Source organism: Cynocephalus volans, chromosome 2 (genome assembly GCF_027409185.1).
Source record: "Cynocephalus volans isolate mCynVol1 chromosome 2, mCynVol1.pri, whole genome shotgun sequence".
NCBI classification, from domain to species: domain Eukaryota; kingdom Metazoa; phylum Chordata; class Mammalia; order Dermoptera; family Cynocephalidae; genus Cynocephalus; species Cynocephalus volans.
The window spans coordinates 46,373,747-46,388,812 of NC_084461.1; the positions used below are offsets into that span (position 1 = coordinate 46,373,747).

At 37.7% G+C, this 15,066-nt stretch overlaps 2 protein-coding genes across 3 annotated transcripts in view; one reads left to right on the top strand and one right to left on the bottom strand.

Moving 5' to 3' along the window:
* The window catches only part of DHX29 (DExH-box helicase 29), a 45,458-nt gene extending 35,735 nt beyond the window's left edge, over positions 1-9,723 (bottom strand). The window contains exons 1-6 of one of the 2 annotated variants that reach the window (XM_063086615.1): positions 9,330-9,722; positions 4,395-4,468; positions 3,142-3,255; positions 2,067-2,196; positions 1,154-1,299; positions 69-197 (exon numbers count right to left, since the gene is read on the bottom strand). In XM_063086615.1, the coding sequence (XP_062942685.1) occupies positions 69-197; positions 1,154-1,299; positions 2,067-2,196; positions 3,142-3,255; positions 4,395-4,468; positions 9,330-9,510 (774 nt within the window). In that variant the 5' untranslated portion in view covers positions 9,511-9,722. Of the gene's footprint in view, positions 1-68; positions 198-1,153; positions 1,300-2,066; positions 2,197-3,141; positions 3,256-4,394; positions 4,469-9,329 lie in introns of both variants that reach the window. The other variant, XM_063086616.1, reaches the window with a different exon arrangement.
* Positions 9,703-15,066, top strand: part of MTREX (Mtr4 exosome RNA helicase) — a 99,302-nt gene continuing 93,938 nt past the window's right edge. The window contains exon 1 of the mRNA XM_063086617.1: positions 9,703-10,071. Coding sequence (XP_062942687.1) covers positions 9,944-10,071 — 128 coding nt within the window. The 5' untranslated portion in view covers positions 9,703-9,943. The remainder of the gene's footprint in view (positions 10,072-15,066) is intronic.

A 15,066-nucleotide genomic window follows, 5' to 3' on the forward strand; every position in this document is an offset into this window, starting at 1 on the left:
TTGCTTTTTTCACTTAATATCTTGCCAAGGAATATTCAGCTAGAAGCCTAATATAAATTTCTACTCACAGGGTCAAATTTTTCTTCCTCTTCTAAACTTTTAAAATCCTCACTCTTTTCTTCGTCATTTTGTTGTTCAGCATACCTCAAAATCCACTCTTTCATATTTACTTCCATATTTTTTTCTTCCTTTTTTGGCTAGAAAGAGAAAACAAATATCTGGAAAACCAAAGTCAGAAAAAGTTGTCAAAACTATCAAGTGTCACTGCTTTTACAATTTCTTCACACTTCAAAACAGCAGATGTATAAGTCTCATAAATCATATGCTTTATTGTTTAGTGAAGGACAAATAAATTAAACTCAACAGTACTTTAAGAAGTCTAAACTTGCAGAATCCAAAGAATATGTTTACATATAGGGGTAAAAAAGAATGAAAGAAGATCTGTAAAAAATTAGCGTTATTCCTTAATGACAGTGGTTTTTATGAGGATGGTGTTTCCATAGATGTTTTATAATATGCAGAGTATTTAATGCCCTAATAAGCCACACCTCCCAGTATTCACACCCTCCTGTAATTCTCTTCCAGAGACTTTGGCTTGGCGATGTGACTTGCTTCAACCAATTGGACATTAGCAAGAGTGATAAAGCAAAAGCTTGATAAGAATTTGTACCTTGGGGCTTATCATCTTAACATACTTACTTGCTCTTGGAAGCCGGATGATATGTGAGAAGTCTGGCCACTATGAAACCACCACACGTGAGGAAACCCAAGCTAGTCAGGCTGAGAGACCATGTGGAGAGAGGGATGCCTGGCTAGCCTGCAGCTGAGGCATTAGTCATGTGAGTAAAGAAGCCATTTTGGATGTTCCAGCCTCAGCAAATACCTCCTGGAACAGAAGAACTGCCCAGGTGACCCCAGCCCAGACTGTAGAATCATGAGACATAAACTGCTGGTTCAATCCACTACATTTTGGGGTGGTCTGTTATGTAACAATAGATAACTGAAATAGACAGTAATCGTAAAGTTTGGCAAAACAACTAGGTATTTTTAAGTAGTAAAAATGTTACAGAAACCTAACATTTCTACTCTTATGAACTGCTACATGTGTTTCATTCTGATTTTATAAACTTTAAATGCTTAATTCTTCAATTACCTTAATCTTAGGATCTTCTTCCTGTTTTTTGCTTTTAAGTTGCAATGAAGGTGAAGTAGTGGCCTGTATTTGAGGAGATTGGAATTTTGGCTTACTTTTAGGTTGTTGCTCTTCAAATTCCTGACTGAATCCTTCAGGAAGCGCATCTTAAAAGAAACCATGTTCAAAAAAAAAACAACATGCATATATTTGTTAACCATATACATAAACCTCGCCTAGACTTAAAGCACCTAATTTTCTTCTACCCTTCATTTCTTAAGAATGGAAATCCTATGATGAACCTGGTTTTATTTGCCAAACTAGAAGTGGGTGGGCACACTCATCAGATGTGTGCTGATGATAGCCGGCACACTTCTATTTGGCCATTTATTCCACCCTCACTATGTTAGGCTTCTAAATTTTTATAAAAAGATCTTAACTCGGGCCGACCCCGTGGCTCACTCGGGAGAGTGCGGCGCTGGGAGCGCAGCAGCGCTCCCGCCACGGGTTCGGATCCTATATAGGGATGGCCGGTTCACTCACTGGCTGAGCGCAGTCACAAAATGAAAGGACGAAAAAAAAAAAAAAAAAAAGATCTTAACTCTTCCCACTCTTCAGTTGTTTCATAGAACATGGTACTATCCTTAATCACACAAGCTATCTGCACTCCAGGTTCTTGCCAAAGATTACAACCATGAACCTCTGCTTAACCAAATATCATTTATCTAAATACAGCTCTAATTTCTAAACTACACACAAAAATAATTTTTTCTTGCATAGACCACAACCTCTAAAGAGAATATACTGAAAAAGTAACAACGTTTTTAAGATAATTATTATAGTGAAAAATTTTAAGTCAAAAGGTTGATACAAATACTGAAACTACTTCAAAAGGTTTTAGAAACTGAAAAAACTTAATGACAATACTGTTTACCATCTGAAAGATTTAAACAGAGCCAGTCCAGGGCAGAATGAAGATCACCTCCATGTAAGAGTGTATTGGTCATGGCATCTTCAATATCCTTAGTCTTAAATGAAAATGCTTGTAAAGCCATGTATAAATCCTATGAAAGGGAAATGTAAAAAAGTCACAATTTTCAATTTCCTCTTCTTTCATTACTAATTTTATTCTCCCATTCATTTTAAACCACAAACCCTGACGCAAATCATAATTTCAAAGAGATCCCCCCCCCCCCAATTAAAAGTCAAATGTGCTCATTGTATTGAGAATTTGAGAACTACAGATATATTTTTTAAAAGGACCAGGACAAATTCCTCATATTCTCACTATCCAAAGATACTATTTGTAGTGTAGTATATTTCCTTTCAGTCATTGTTCTATGATTTTGTAAAAACAAATTTCACTTAACATTATGACATAAACATCTTCCCAAATTACTAAAAACTCTTCATCATCCCTTTTAATAGTTATCTAATATTCCACTGGGTAAACATATTATAATATAATTACACATTTCCCTATGGCTGAACACCTAGGATATTTTCTTTTCTTTTTTATTATAAGCAGTGCTTCAGTGAACACCTTCATGCATAAAGATAAAGCATTTTAATGTATTTTCTAAAGCACAATCTTAAAAGTTGGGAAAAACTAAGTTCAAACCCAGACTCTGCTTACTCTGCTACTTACTAATTAATAACCTTAGGCTATAACTTATGTCATCTCTCCAAGCCTCAATTGTTTCATTTGAAAAAGAGGGGCCAAACTGATCTACCTTTTAGGACTGTTGTGTCAGAGAAAATCTAAGCAAAGTGCCTAGTACAGACTCTAACATAATATGATTTGGGGAACGTAACTTAGTTTTCATATAACCACTTTAATGTGTGCACCTGTCCCTTGCACAATTCCTTCACTATTCTTGCAGACGGAAATGATCTACATGAAATCTCAATGGAAGGTAAAAAAAAGCTATTTTTATCTCACATGTGCAGCTATCCTAAAAATGCCCCATTAAAACTAAGAAACTTTTAATAAAATGTTTGCAAAATACCTGTAACTTTTTGGCAGTAAGTCTTCCAGAAATCACTCCCTTGTCATTATTTTGTTTTTTATGCTCATTGATCACTCCAATAATTCTTTGCTCTAGTTTGTTATTAATTACCACCTGTTGAGGCCAAAACGGTCATATCAATTAGAAGATACATTAAAAAATTAGAAGTCATATAGTTCTTTACATTCTTGCCATCTGTGCCCAATTTCAGCTGAAATTGGATACAGCAATTATCATTTTTAGACTACCATTCATTTGACCACATTCCTCCTATACATTTAAGAAAAAGAGAAATGGAAAAAGCAACAAGATAACATATGGCAAGGAAAAAAATCCTTTTATAAAGCCTCTTGAAGCCAATGTCTCAAGACACTGTCCTTGGACCACCCTTGGGTTGCTATTACAAAGACAGATTCCTAAGACCTATCGTAAACATACTGAATCAGAATCTTTGGGGATGGAGCCTAGAAATATGACTTATTATAAACCAACTCAAGCACACAGCCTGAAAGAATGAATGCTACACTAAAATAGGGGCATATCAGGTAAAAGTAAAAACTGTATATATAGTAATAATAGATTACACCAACTCTTTTGGTTCCCAGAGTTTGATTCCTATTTCTTCCAACTAGCCATTTTATCTTCTGTTCTTCACATATTTTTAAACAAAGAGTACATAAGCATCTACCTACAAAAAAATACATTCCTTTATTACTTCTTAATTGAATGCCTATAATGAACTAATCACAAAAATATTCTGTAGAAATTTACAGTCTAGCACAGGAAACATATATATATAAGGAGACAAACTGTAACCTAACATGGCAATTCTTAAAAAAGACCTATTAAGTGTTAGTAGAAAAGCAACCTACCGAGTTATGAAGGACTTCTTAAGGGAAAGTAGGGGCATTATAGGTAGAGAGCACATTGTCAAAAGCTTGTAGTTGTGAAATCATATGAAATTTGGGGGAACAATGAAATGTCCCATGAACTAAAATTTAAAGTGGAGAAGAGAAAAGGAGAGGAGGTATACTAAGTGAGATCTAAAAGGATGTATATGCCATGCTTATAAGTTTGGACCTTATCCAAACTTTCTTAAATTTCTTACAGGCTCTCATCATATGTGTATGATTTACTTGAGTGCTAGTTACAGAAATTTAAAATACCCCTTCATTTTCTTATATTTAAGGATGCATCATTTTATGGAAAAAAGGAAACATTTCTTGAAATGACTCAAAACCTTGATTACTCACTTTCAAAATAGATTTATCCAGATTTGCAGGACAACCAGAGTCATTTGCAGAATTAAAACTATAAATTTTTGGACCTGTATATAACAAAAAACAAACAGTCAGGGTAGTTTAATGATTAATATCCATTATACTATTTTAATTTTCCTCTTGACTGCTAAATATTAAATAATTTGATTTCAGCTTTTTCCCTCCACTCCACCAAATTATCCAATCTAGTAGTTAGCAATACCCACTCTAAATTTTCTAAAACATTTATCAGTTAGCATTCCTCTAGGCCAACGAGTTTCAAACGCCTTTATATATTTAAGGTTAAATCTATCTTCATCTTCATATTTTTAATCAGATGCTACTCTCTCTGGCACTTAGCTGAAGCAAGACTTCTCAGAGGATATTAGATTATCGTCACAGAAGATGGGTAATTTTGAAGAGGAAGCACTTCTCGAAGGTAGAATGCTAAGTGAAAAGGGAAGTGGAAGTTCCTATTATCTTTTCTCCTTGCACTCAAGTCCAAGGTTGCTGAAACAGTTTCCTACAGCTGCCATGACAAATTATCACAAACTTGATTGCTGAATACAACAGAAATTTATTCTCTCACAATTCTGGAGGCTAGAAGTCCAAAATCAAGGTGTGAAGAGGACCATGTTTCCACTGAAGGCTGTAGGCAAGACGTTGCTTCTTCCAGCTTCTGGTGGCCCCAGGCTTTGCTTGGCTTGTGGCAGCATAACTCTAATCTCTGCCTCCTTCTTCACATGGCCTTCTTCTCTGTGTCTCTCTGTGTCCAAATCTCCCTCCTTTTTCTCTTGTCACTAGTCATTGGATTTAGGGACCACCATAAATCTAGGATGATTTCATCTCAAGAGTCTTAACTAGCTACATCTGTAAAGACCCTCTTTCTAAATAAGGTCACATTCTGAGGTTCCATGTGGCCATGAGTACTTGGGGGCAACACCACTCACTCAACCCACTATAGTTGCCCAGTCTGTTTCTAGTCAACAGAAATGCTGTATTTTCTCAGCCCTTTAACACTGGAAGTTCTCTAACCAGGAAGAAATAAATATTATTTCAAACTTTTGGTCTTATGACTTCTTCACTCTCTTAAAAATTACTGAGGATCTAAACAGTTTTTATGTGTTATATCTATTGATATTTACCATATTATAAATTAAAAGGGAAAAAAATTAAATATTCCTTTATTCATTAAAAATAACAAACCTATTATGTTACTAACACTTTTAACAAAATATGACTATATTTTCCAAAACAAGAAAACTATTTTCCATTTTTGCATATTTCATTATGTATGATGTATGGTTTCTTAGTCTGCTCATGCTGCCGTAACAAAATATCACAGACTGCTGGATGGCTTAACCAACAGAAATTTATTTCTCATAGTTCTGGAGGCTGAGAAGTCCAAGATCAAGGTGCCAGCAAAGTAGGTTTCACCCAGAAGACTCTTGGTATATAGGTTACCAGCATTTTGCTGTATGCTCAAATGCCTTTTCCTCTGTGCTTACCTGAGAGAGAGATTTAGCTTTCATGTCTCTTTTTATAAGGGCACTGATCCTATCAGATCAGGGCCCCACCCTTATGACCTCATTTGGATGGAAGAGAAAACTTAAAAATTTTGAACCTCTTATTTTGGTTTCATTCATGCTATGATCAAGCAGCTAATTATAATTAGGCTAAAGGTAGTGGCACTTCTAAGGCAAAAGCACAGAAACTGTAAGAAAGGCAAAGGGAAGGACTGAAAGGGAAAGATGGGGAAAGGTCTCATTGTTCCTACAACATGCTGGGCTTGCATCTCAAGGCCTTCACTGTTCCCTCTGACTGGAAGGCTCTTTGCCCAGTTATCTGTGTAACTAACTTTATGTACCTTCTTTGCTCAAATGTCACCTTCTGTGTGATGCCTTCCCTGACCATCCCATTTAAAACTGAGCCTCTCCCCACCCTCCTCCCTATTCCACTTGCCAGCCTCATTAAACACCCTAGCACATATCACCATCTGACATAGAAGAGATTTTACTTTATCTTCCACACCTAAATTTAAGTCTCCACCGCAACTCCCATCCCATCTTAAGGTAAATTCCTTGAAAGCAGGGATCTGTCTGTTTTGTTCCTGTGATATCCCCAGTGCCTAAAATTTTGCCTGGCACATATGCAGGTCCTTCAAAAAGCTTGTGAAAAGATTTGTACTGTCTTTTAATTCTATTTTTCCATGAATTACCCTTGTTTAACAGGTCTTCAAAATGTTTTGGATGAACAAATGAAAAGCAAAAGTGGCAAGAACATCCAAAACTGTACCAAGCCATTTGGTGGCACCAATGATTTTGCTCCTCTAGATTAGAATACAGTTTTGATAAACTGTGCTGTGTACAATCCTTCAAATTGTTTGGAAAGATAGGGAGGGATGGAAGTAGAGAACAATTATATTTACATTAGGAACTACAAAGAGTTGAATACTTTTCCAATTTTTTCTCCAAAGTTATTATGTTATTTAAAAACACCCAAAAAGAAAAACTAAAAATTACACACAAATTTAGTAGATAACCGCTTGTTTTTTCTTTCTTAATTTCTCTGAATTTTTCCTTATCACTCATTCAAGAAATGTTTTAATAACGATATACACAACATTGGAGAAGATACTAGGGAGATGTTAATACATATCTATGAAACAGTTCCTACCTCCTATAATTTTGTAGGCTATATAAAATGTATAATTCCTCACATACCATAAGGTAAGACTTAACTATCAAAACAACAACAAAACATTGAAACAACAATGATACATGAGCTGTGGATATCAGGAAGAATTGAAAAAGGAGCTGATATCTGAGATGGGTATTACAGGATTTTGATAGATGGTATTAGAAATAGATGGCACTCCATGAAGAGAAAATGGCAAGAATAAGCAAATGAAGCAATGAAAATACACCAGACTTGCTACAGCTGAATATAGGGATTCGTAAAAAGGCTGGAAAGAGGGTATTGGCTGCCACCCTAATGGTTTGGATTTTATTGCAAAGTCAGTGAGGATGCTGTGGAAGAAAGGGGAAGTGCTGTGACCAAATCAGCATTTCTGGAAGATTAATCTTATACTAGGTATGCACGACAGACTGGAGGAGGAAAAAAGAGAAAAGCTAGTGAGGCTCATTAAAAGTCTTTGTTGGAACTCCAGGAATTCATGAGTACCTAGACTAGGGTGTGAACAACACAAATGAAAAGTGAGAGGGTATATATATGAAGGATATATAAGTGAAGACTGCACAGAGCTTGGCAACAAATTCAATTCAAGGAAGAAAGGAAAGCATCAGAAGTAACTTTTGACCTTAGATAAACAGGAATATGGAAAAACAGAAACAAGGAAGTAGGAGGAAAAGTTAGTTTAGGGAGAGAAGATTAGTTTAGTTCTAGCCAAGTTAAATTTCAGACGCTTGCAAAAAATAGGGCCAAAAGCTCCAGGTAAATATAGAAATGGCTGACTTGAGCTTGGAAAAGAGGCCAGTATAAGACATGTTGATTGAAAAGTCATCTATAAAGGAAAAGACAGAAGTAATGAAGATAGATGAATTCTCCTAGGAGGGAACTATACTGTCAAGAATTGACACCTTTAGAAAGGGTCACATTTTTGGGCCAGAGGAAAGAGAAGCCAAAGAATACAACAAAAGACAATCATAAAGTTCAAAGACTTCAGAGAAATGTCGTAAAACACAAAGGGAAAGTCAAAAAAGAAATAGTTTTCACAGAGTAAAACTGCCACAGGGTAGTCAAGAAGAAATTCTAGGTATTTGTTATAACAAGCTAAATAACTTTGTAGTTGAAACATTACAATAAGCTGCAGGGGAAAGAACTAATCCACCTTCTAGGGGAAGGTTTGGTACCTGCCTACAGTCTCGTCTTTCCTCAGTGGCAATGCTCACATTCTACGAATTCCATAGGAGCCCCACGCTCTTTCCTGACTTAAGATCTTTGCACACGGTGTTCAACACCTCTGCCTGGAACACTATTTCTGCCATGCTTTACAAAGTTAACTCCTTTTCATCCTCCTGATCTCAGCTTAACTGTCACTTTTCAGAGACTGTCCGTGATCCCTGCTCCTCCCGAACAAAAATTAGATTACTTTGTTAAACTCTCTTCCCAGGTTTTTCTTTGTGGCACTTATCAATTATAAATATGTCTCTGTGTGATTAGTTTGTGTCTATCTCCGACATTAGACTGGCAAGCTCCTTGAGCAGTGACGTCGCTGTTTTGCTCATCTCATTCCCAGCACCATGTCAGATACACGGTAAATACTTGTTGAATGAATATTCCAATAAAGACTTCAAGCAAATAAGCTGAGCAGAACAAAACAGCGTATAATGGCTCATGTTTTGAAATCAGTTCTGCAGCAGGAATTGGCCATCTCCAAGCTGAGTTATCAAACCAATTTGCATAGTAAGCAAAACTACATTGGTGCGAAAACAGCGTGCAGATAATTTTACACTAGATCACACCCATGTTCAGTGTGTAAGTACTGTAATTCTTATTAAGCACTGATTTTTTCAGAACACTGGAGACAATTGCTGAAAATATAATGAGCAGGTAGAAAAAGGGGCTGGCACCAGGAGGTTACGAACTCCACTCCCGTTCTCTGCATTAGCCTTGCTAGCTGAGATGATAGCTGACGACGGATCCCTGCCGAAACGGGAGCTAATGCAATTATTTCGTTCTTGGGAGGAAGAGAAAGTGAGTTAAAAGGGAGTCACCAGGTTGCAAAAGGGCTACTATCGGAACTCTGGAAGCCCAAAGAGCTTAGTCTGATCTGAAACAAGGCCAGCAGCCCCGGGTGTGGGAAATACAAATTCTGAGCCCCAGTGTTCGCCGGGTTCGAAGTCTACTTCCTAGGGACAAGCAGTGGGAATTCGGAGTGGTAGCCAGGGGCCGGGCGACCTATCGTACCTTGCTTGACTCGAGGCTCCCTGGGGTTGGCAGAGGCGACGGGAGGCGGCCTGCCCACAGGCTTCTTGCTTTGGGCCTCCCCAGCAGCTCCGGCTTCGGCGGATTTGGCTCTGGAAGCAGACACGGCAGCCCGGACCACCGCGGCCCCCGGTGCCTTGTGTTTCTTGTTCTTGCCGCCCATGTTACAGCTGTGGCATAAGATTACGCCCAGCCCTGGCCTCGGCGCCACCACACCACAGCCCCCGACAGCTCTTCACATTCTCCGACTTCCGCGCCGCCACCTTGCGTCCTTCATCCGGGATTCTCGGGCCGGGGCGAGGGCTGCCTCGCAATTGGTCCGATTCACCAGGCTCCGCCTCCTCGTCGTCCCAGGGTACCTGCCGCGTGCGTGCTCGGCGCTGTGCGCCGCGTTTCCTCTTTAGCCAGTGAGCTGCCTACCCACTAGTGGTCGGAAAGGAAGAGAAAGAGCAAAAGGGGAAAAAAGACAAGGAAATCGTGCAACCCGACTACTTTTGTCTCCGCGGGCCACGGTTGAGCCTTCACTGGGCGTCACTGTCGGTGCGGTCGCGGAGCATCGTGGGTAAGAGGAAGATTAGGTCTCACTACTCCGGAAGATGGCGGACGCATTTGGGGATGAGCTGTTCAGCGTGTTCGAGGACGACTCGACCCCTGCGGCCGGAACCAAAAAAGACAAGGAGAAGGGGAAGTGGAAGGGACCACCAGAGGCCGCGGACAAGGCCGGGTAAGGGAGGTGTCCAAGTTGTTTTTATTTTTTTCCTCGGAGCTGAGGGAAGAAAACACGAGGCTCTTATGAAGAGCTCGAGAAAGTGGGTATACGTTTTGTGGCATCGGGAACTGAAGGGGTTGAGAAGCTAGAGAGGAAGAAAGTTGGTTTGGGAAAGCGGGGTCTTGGCGTTTCCCTGGGTCCTCAGGAAGCGTTAGTTCCTGCTGCTGCATTTCCTTTGCGCCTACGTTGCTGACTATCCTAGTCTTCGTAGTGGGGCCGTGAAGGCAGGTGAGGTAAGGTTTTGTAGCACCAGCACAATACCTGGGACACAGTCTTTAATAAACAAAACGAATGACTAGTTCAGGAAAGGGTGAAAAAGCCTAGAAAAAATGACTTGAATAGACGAGGGCGGGGGGAGCAAATATCAACAGAAGGGAGAGAAATTTAATCTTCAAGTTGTAGTTTTCTTTCCCTTAAAACGGAGATAATAGTTTCTACCACTAGAGTTATTGGGAGGGTTAAGTGATATAAGCACCTATAGTGCTTAGCACATAATGAAGTCAAATAAGTACTAGCAATCGTGAGTTTATTTAGAAAATTTTTAAAAACTAGTGGACCCTAAACTTATGTACAGACTGATGCATATAACCCCCAGAAAGTGTACAGAACTGTTTATAATAGAACAAGGAAAAGCTGTTCTTTGAATTAGATAAAGTGATTCATTATTAATCAAAATTTACTCTTGGCATGGTGAGGGAGATACCCAATGGATGCTTGAATTAAATTAGACATGAATTTGCTCTCAAGCAATTTTCGGTCTATGTAAGGAGATAGAACAGGTACATTTTAAAGAATTACAGTATAGGTTCGTAGGTGATGGACTTAAAATTAGTGGTATGTGCAGTTAAGTGCTATAGAAGTTAAGGAAGGGGAGATACCTGTTTGACGTTTAGGGAGGCAAGAGGATATTCTGGATTGAGGAAATAGTATGTTAATGATGCCAAGATTTTTTTTTTTTTTAGGAGCACAAATTGGACTAGAGGGAATGTTTGCTTAGGGGCTACAAGAGACAAGGCTGGGAATATAAATTAGTTTTAGATTTGAGGGTCCTTGAATATCAAGCGGAGGACTTTTGATTTCATTTTTAAATCCCTGTTGAACAAGGTTTGTTGTGTTTTTGTTTCCTAATTTGGTGATAATATAAGTAGAATGATAGTTTAGGAAAGTTAATTTGGTAGTATTGGTAGAGTATATTGAAAGGATAGACACTGATAGTAAGAAATAACTTAGGGAAGTATTTTAGTTTTCTAGTTATGGGATGAAAAGAACCTCAACTCAGGAGATGACAGAAGGATTGAAAAGATATGAACATATTAAGGAAAAAATGGACTGACCTTAATTAACTGAGGAGAACAATGGAATGGGATTCAAAAGGTACTTTAATTTGGCTGTCAGGGTGAAGAAAAATAGGGAAGTTCACAGATTTTGATTTGGAGATGAAATTAATTTGGCTTGAAACAAAGTGAGGTGATAGTAGTGTATCCACATGGAAGTGTCCATTGAGTAGTTTTAATAGGGCTTTGTAGAGAGACCACGACTGGAGGTGTGTATTTGAATGTCATTTGAATTGGTGCTGGTCAAGGGCAGAGATCCTATGGGAAAGAATAGTGACACTTAATATAGCACTTCAGAAGAAGATGCACAAGACTAAAGGAGAGATTAGAAGATTAGCAGAAAAATCAGGAGTGTGAAATGTTACATAAGTAAGAGTGGAACAAAATGGACAAATAGTGTTCAGCTCTCATTGAGTTGGAGAGAGTGGGAATATTTTTTAAGGAAAATGAGAAGGGATGACAGCTTCTTATTTTTTTTTCAGGACAGGAAGTATTAATGGTTGCTGGAATGTTTAAATGGGCAACTATGATGTTATGAAGACAATACATATATAATTTCTCTCTTCAGTATATATACTATACCTCTAAATTTCTAGGGTAAAATCAGTTCAATTTGCACTGTGGTAGGGGTAAGCTGTTTCACAAGTGAAAATCAGGAGAAAATAAAAATAATCTAATTTACATTTTAATTTTATTAGGAAATATGTGAACATTAGAGAAGAGAAATATATAAGAAAATTCAGTGTATTTAAAAACTTTCAGGGCATCGTTTACTGCCAACACGTCTACGTAGACCTTGTCTTCTAGATGTTTTTAGGAAAAAAATCCTGTTTGCTTGATTTCATTGATTATACTATCATAATCAACATGCATACCGTGAATCCCTTGTGATCTGTGTAACACAGGAGGGCAAATTAGGGAACTTTAGAGGAACTTGACCTGTGTATTTATTAATACCCTAGACCAAGTAGGTGCTTTTTAAGAAACTTTATGGGGGTTGTCAAACTATATATATGTGAAATAGTATGAGGAATTCCATGTACCCATAACTCAGCATCAACAGTATCAAGCCACGGTCAATCTTTTCCCACACCCTTTTTTTTTTTTAAATCAAGTGTTACTCATCTTGTTCTTTCTCCCTGAATATTTCAGTGTTCATCTAACCCAGCAGAACTAGCAGTAATTCCTTAATATTGTTAAATACTCAATCCACAGTGAGTTTTCTCTAGTTGTCTCAAAGGTGTTTTTTGTTTTGGTTTATTTGAATCAGGACCCAGAAAAAGCCCATACACTGTTTTGGTTGTTATAGCCCTAAAGTCTTAAATTCTTTAAGTCTCCCTTTTTTTTTTCTTATGCCATTGATTTCTTTCCTTTTTTTTTTTTTTTCTTTTTCCTGAGCCACTTATTTATTGACACATAATTATTGTACATTTTTATGGGGTACAGTGTGACATTTAGATTCATGTATACAATTGTGTAATGGTCAAATCAGGGTAATTAACATATCTGTTATCAAACATTTTCATTTTTTTGTGTTGGGAACATTCAACATCCTCTTTTTTTTGGCAGCTGATCAATATAGGGAACCAAACTGTTGACCTGGTGTTACATAGCTGCGCTCTACCCCAACATTCTCTCTTCTAGTTATTTGAAAATATGAACTACATTATTAACTGTAGTCACCTACAGTACTGTGGGACACTAAAATTTATTCCTCCTATGTTTCTGTAATTTTGTGTCCAATAACCAAACTCTCTCCCTCCTTCCCCCAACCCTTCCCAGCCTCACTAGTAACTGTTCTGCTCTCTACTTCCGTGGAATCAGCTCCAGGTATGAGTGAGAACGTGTGGTGTTTATCTTTCTGTGCCTGTGAAGTAACACTAAACATAATGTCCCACAGGCTCATCCATGTTGCCTCAAATGACAGGATTTCATTCTTTTTTTTTTTACAGCTGAATAGTATTTCAGTGTGTATATACCACATTTTCTTTATCTATTCATCTGTTGATAGATATTTAGGTTGACTTCTTGTCTTGGTTATTGTGAATAGTGCTGCAGTAAACGTGGGAGTGCAGATATCTCTTCAACATTGATTTCCTTTCCTTTGTGTACATATATATACACCCAGTAGTGGGATTGCTGGACCATGATGTTGTTTTCTTTTTAGTTTTTTGAGGACCCTCCATATGGTTTTCCACAATGGCTGTACTAACTTATATCCCCGCCAACAGTGTGTAAGAGTGTCCTTTTCTGCCCTTGTGCCATTGATTTCTTTTTGGAGGGATGGGGGAGTGGAGAAACCAGGTCAGTTGTCCTGTAGTTTCCCTCATCTTGGATTTGTTTTGTTAAGCTATCATTTAACTTGCTCTTCTGTCCTCAAGTGTTTACTGTAAACTGTCTTTATTTCTAGAGCTGCACTGTCCGTTCTAATAGCCACTATTCATGTGTAGCTATTGAGCACTTAAAATATGGCTTGTCAGAATTGAGATGCGTGGTGAATAGAAAGTACACCACAGATTTTGAAGGCTTAATGTGAAAAAACAAATGTAAAATACCTCATTGATTTTTATCTTGGCTATAATTGAAATGGTAATATTTTGCATATATTGGGTTAAGTTAAATATATTAAAATCTATTTCATCTGTTTCTTTTGACCTCTTTTAATGTGGTAACTAGAAAATTTTAAATTACATATCTAGCTTGCATTATGCATTTGTATATATTAGACAGTGCTGATATAGAGGCTTGATGAGATTCATGTTCAGTTGTTTTAGATAAAAATGCTCCATAATGGTGCAGTGTACATCCTATTGCATTGTGCCGCAAGACACACGATGTCTGATTGTTCCCCTCTTCTAAGATTATCAGTTGGTTAAAATAGTGTCAGTTTGATCCCTCATGAACCTTGCACATAAAAATGGCTTTAGCACCTATCGATGACCGTCTAGTTCCATTATTTAATCAGTAATTGCAAAGTGATGATTTTCTATTTTTGTCATTGCTTTCTGCATTTATTACCTAGAATCCATCTATAAAAAAAGAACATTCCCTCATCAGCTGTTTGTTTACCTTGAAATACAGTTCATAAAGAAAAGGAGGGATAAATGCTTAATTACTTCTCTTTATCAATTTTAAGAGAAATGAGTTGTGCCCTAGGGAACTTCCAGTGGTAACCAACGGGGGTGAATGTGTTTAGTTTCTTGATGAATTAATGGATTTTTGTATGTTTGATAGGTTTTATTCCATTGCACTCATTTTCTTTCTTTTTTAAAAAAATTTATTGGGGTGTAATTGAAGTACTCTAAACCATCACCACAATCAAGGTAACAAACATTTCCATCACCCCCGAAGTTTCTTTGTGCGCTGTTGTAATTTATCCCTGTCTCGTTCCTCCTCTATCCCTAGGTAATCACTGGTCTTTTGGTCGCTGTAGAACTGGATATATTTTCTAGAATTTTATTTGAATATAGTATGTATTTCTTTTTTGCTTGGCTTTTACTCAGCATAATGGTTTTGAGATTCACTCATGTTGTGGTGTGTATCAACAGTTTGTTCCTTTTTATTGCTGAGTAGTATTCTATTTTCTGGATATGCAGTCATATGCCAAATAATGACA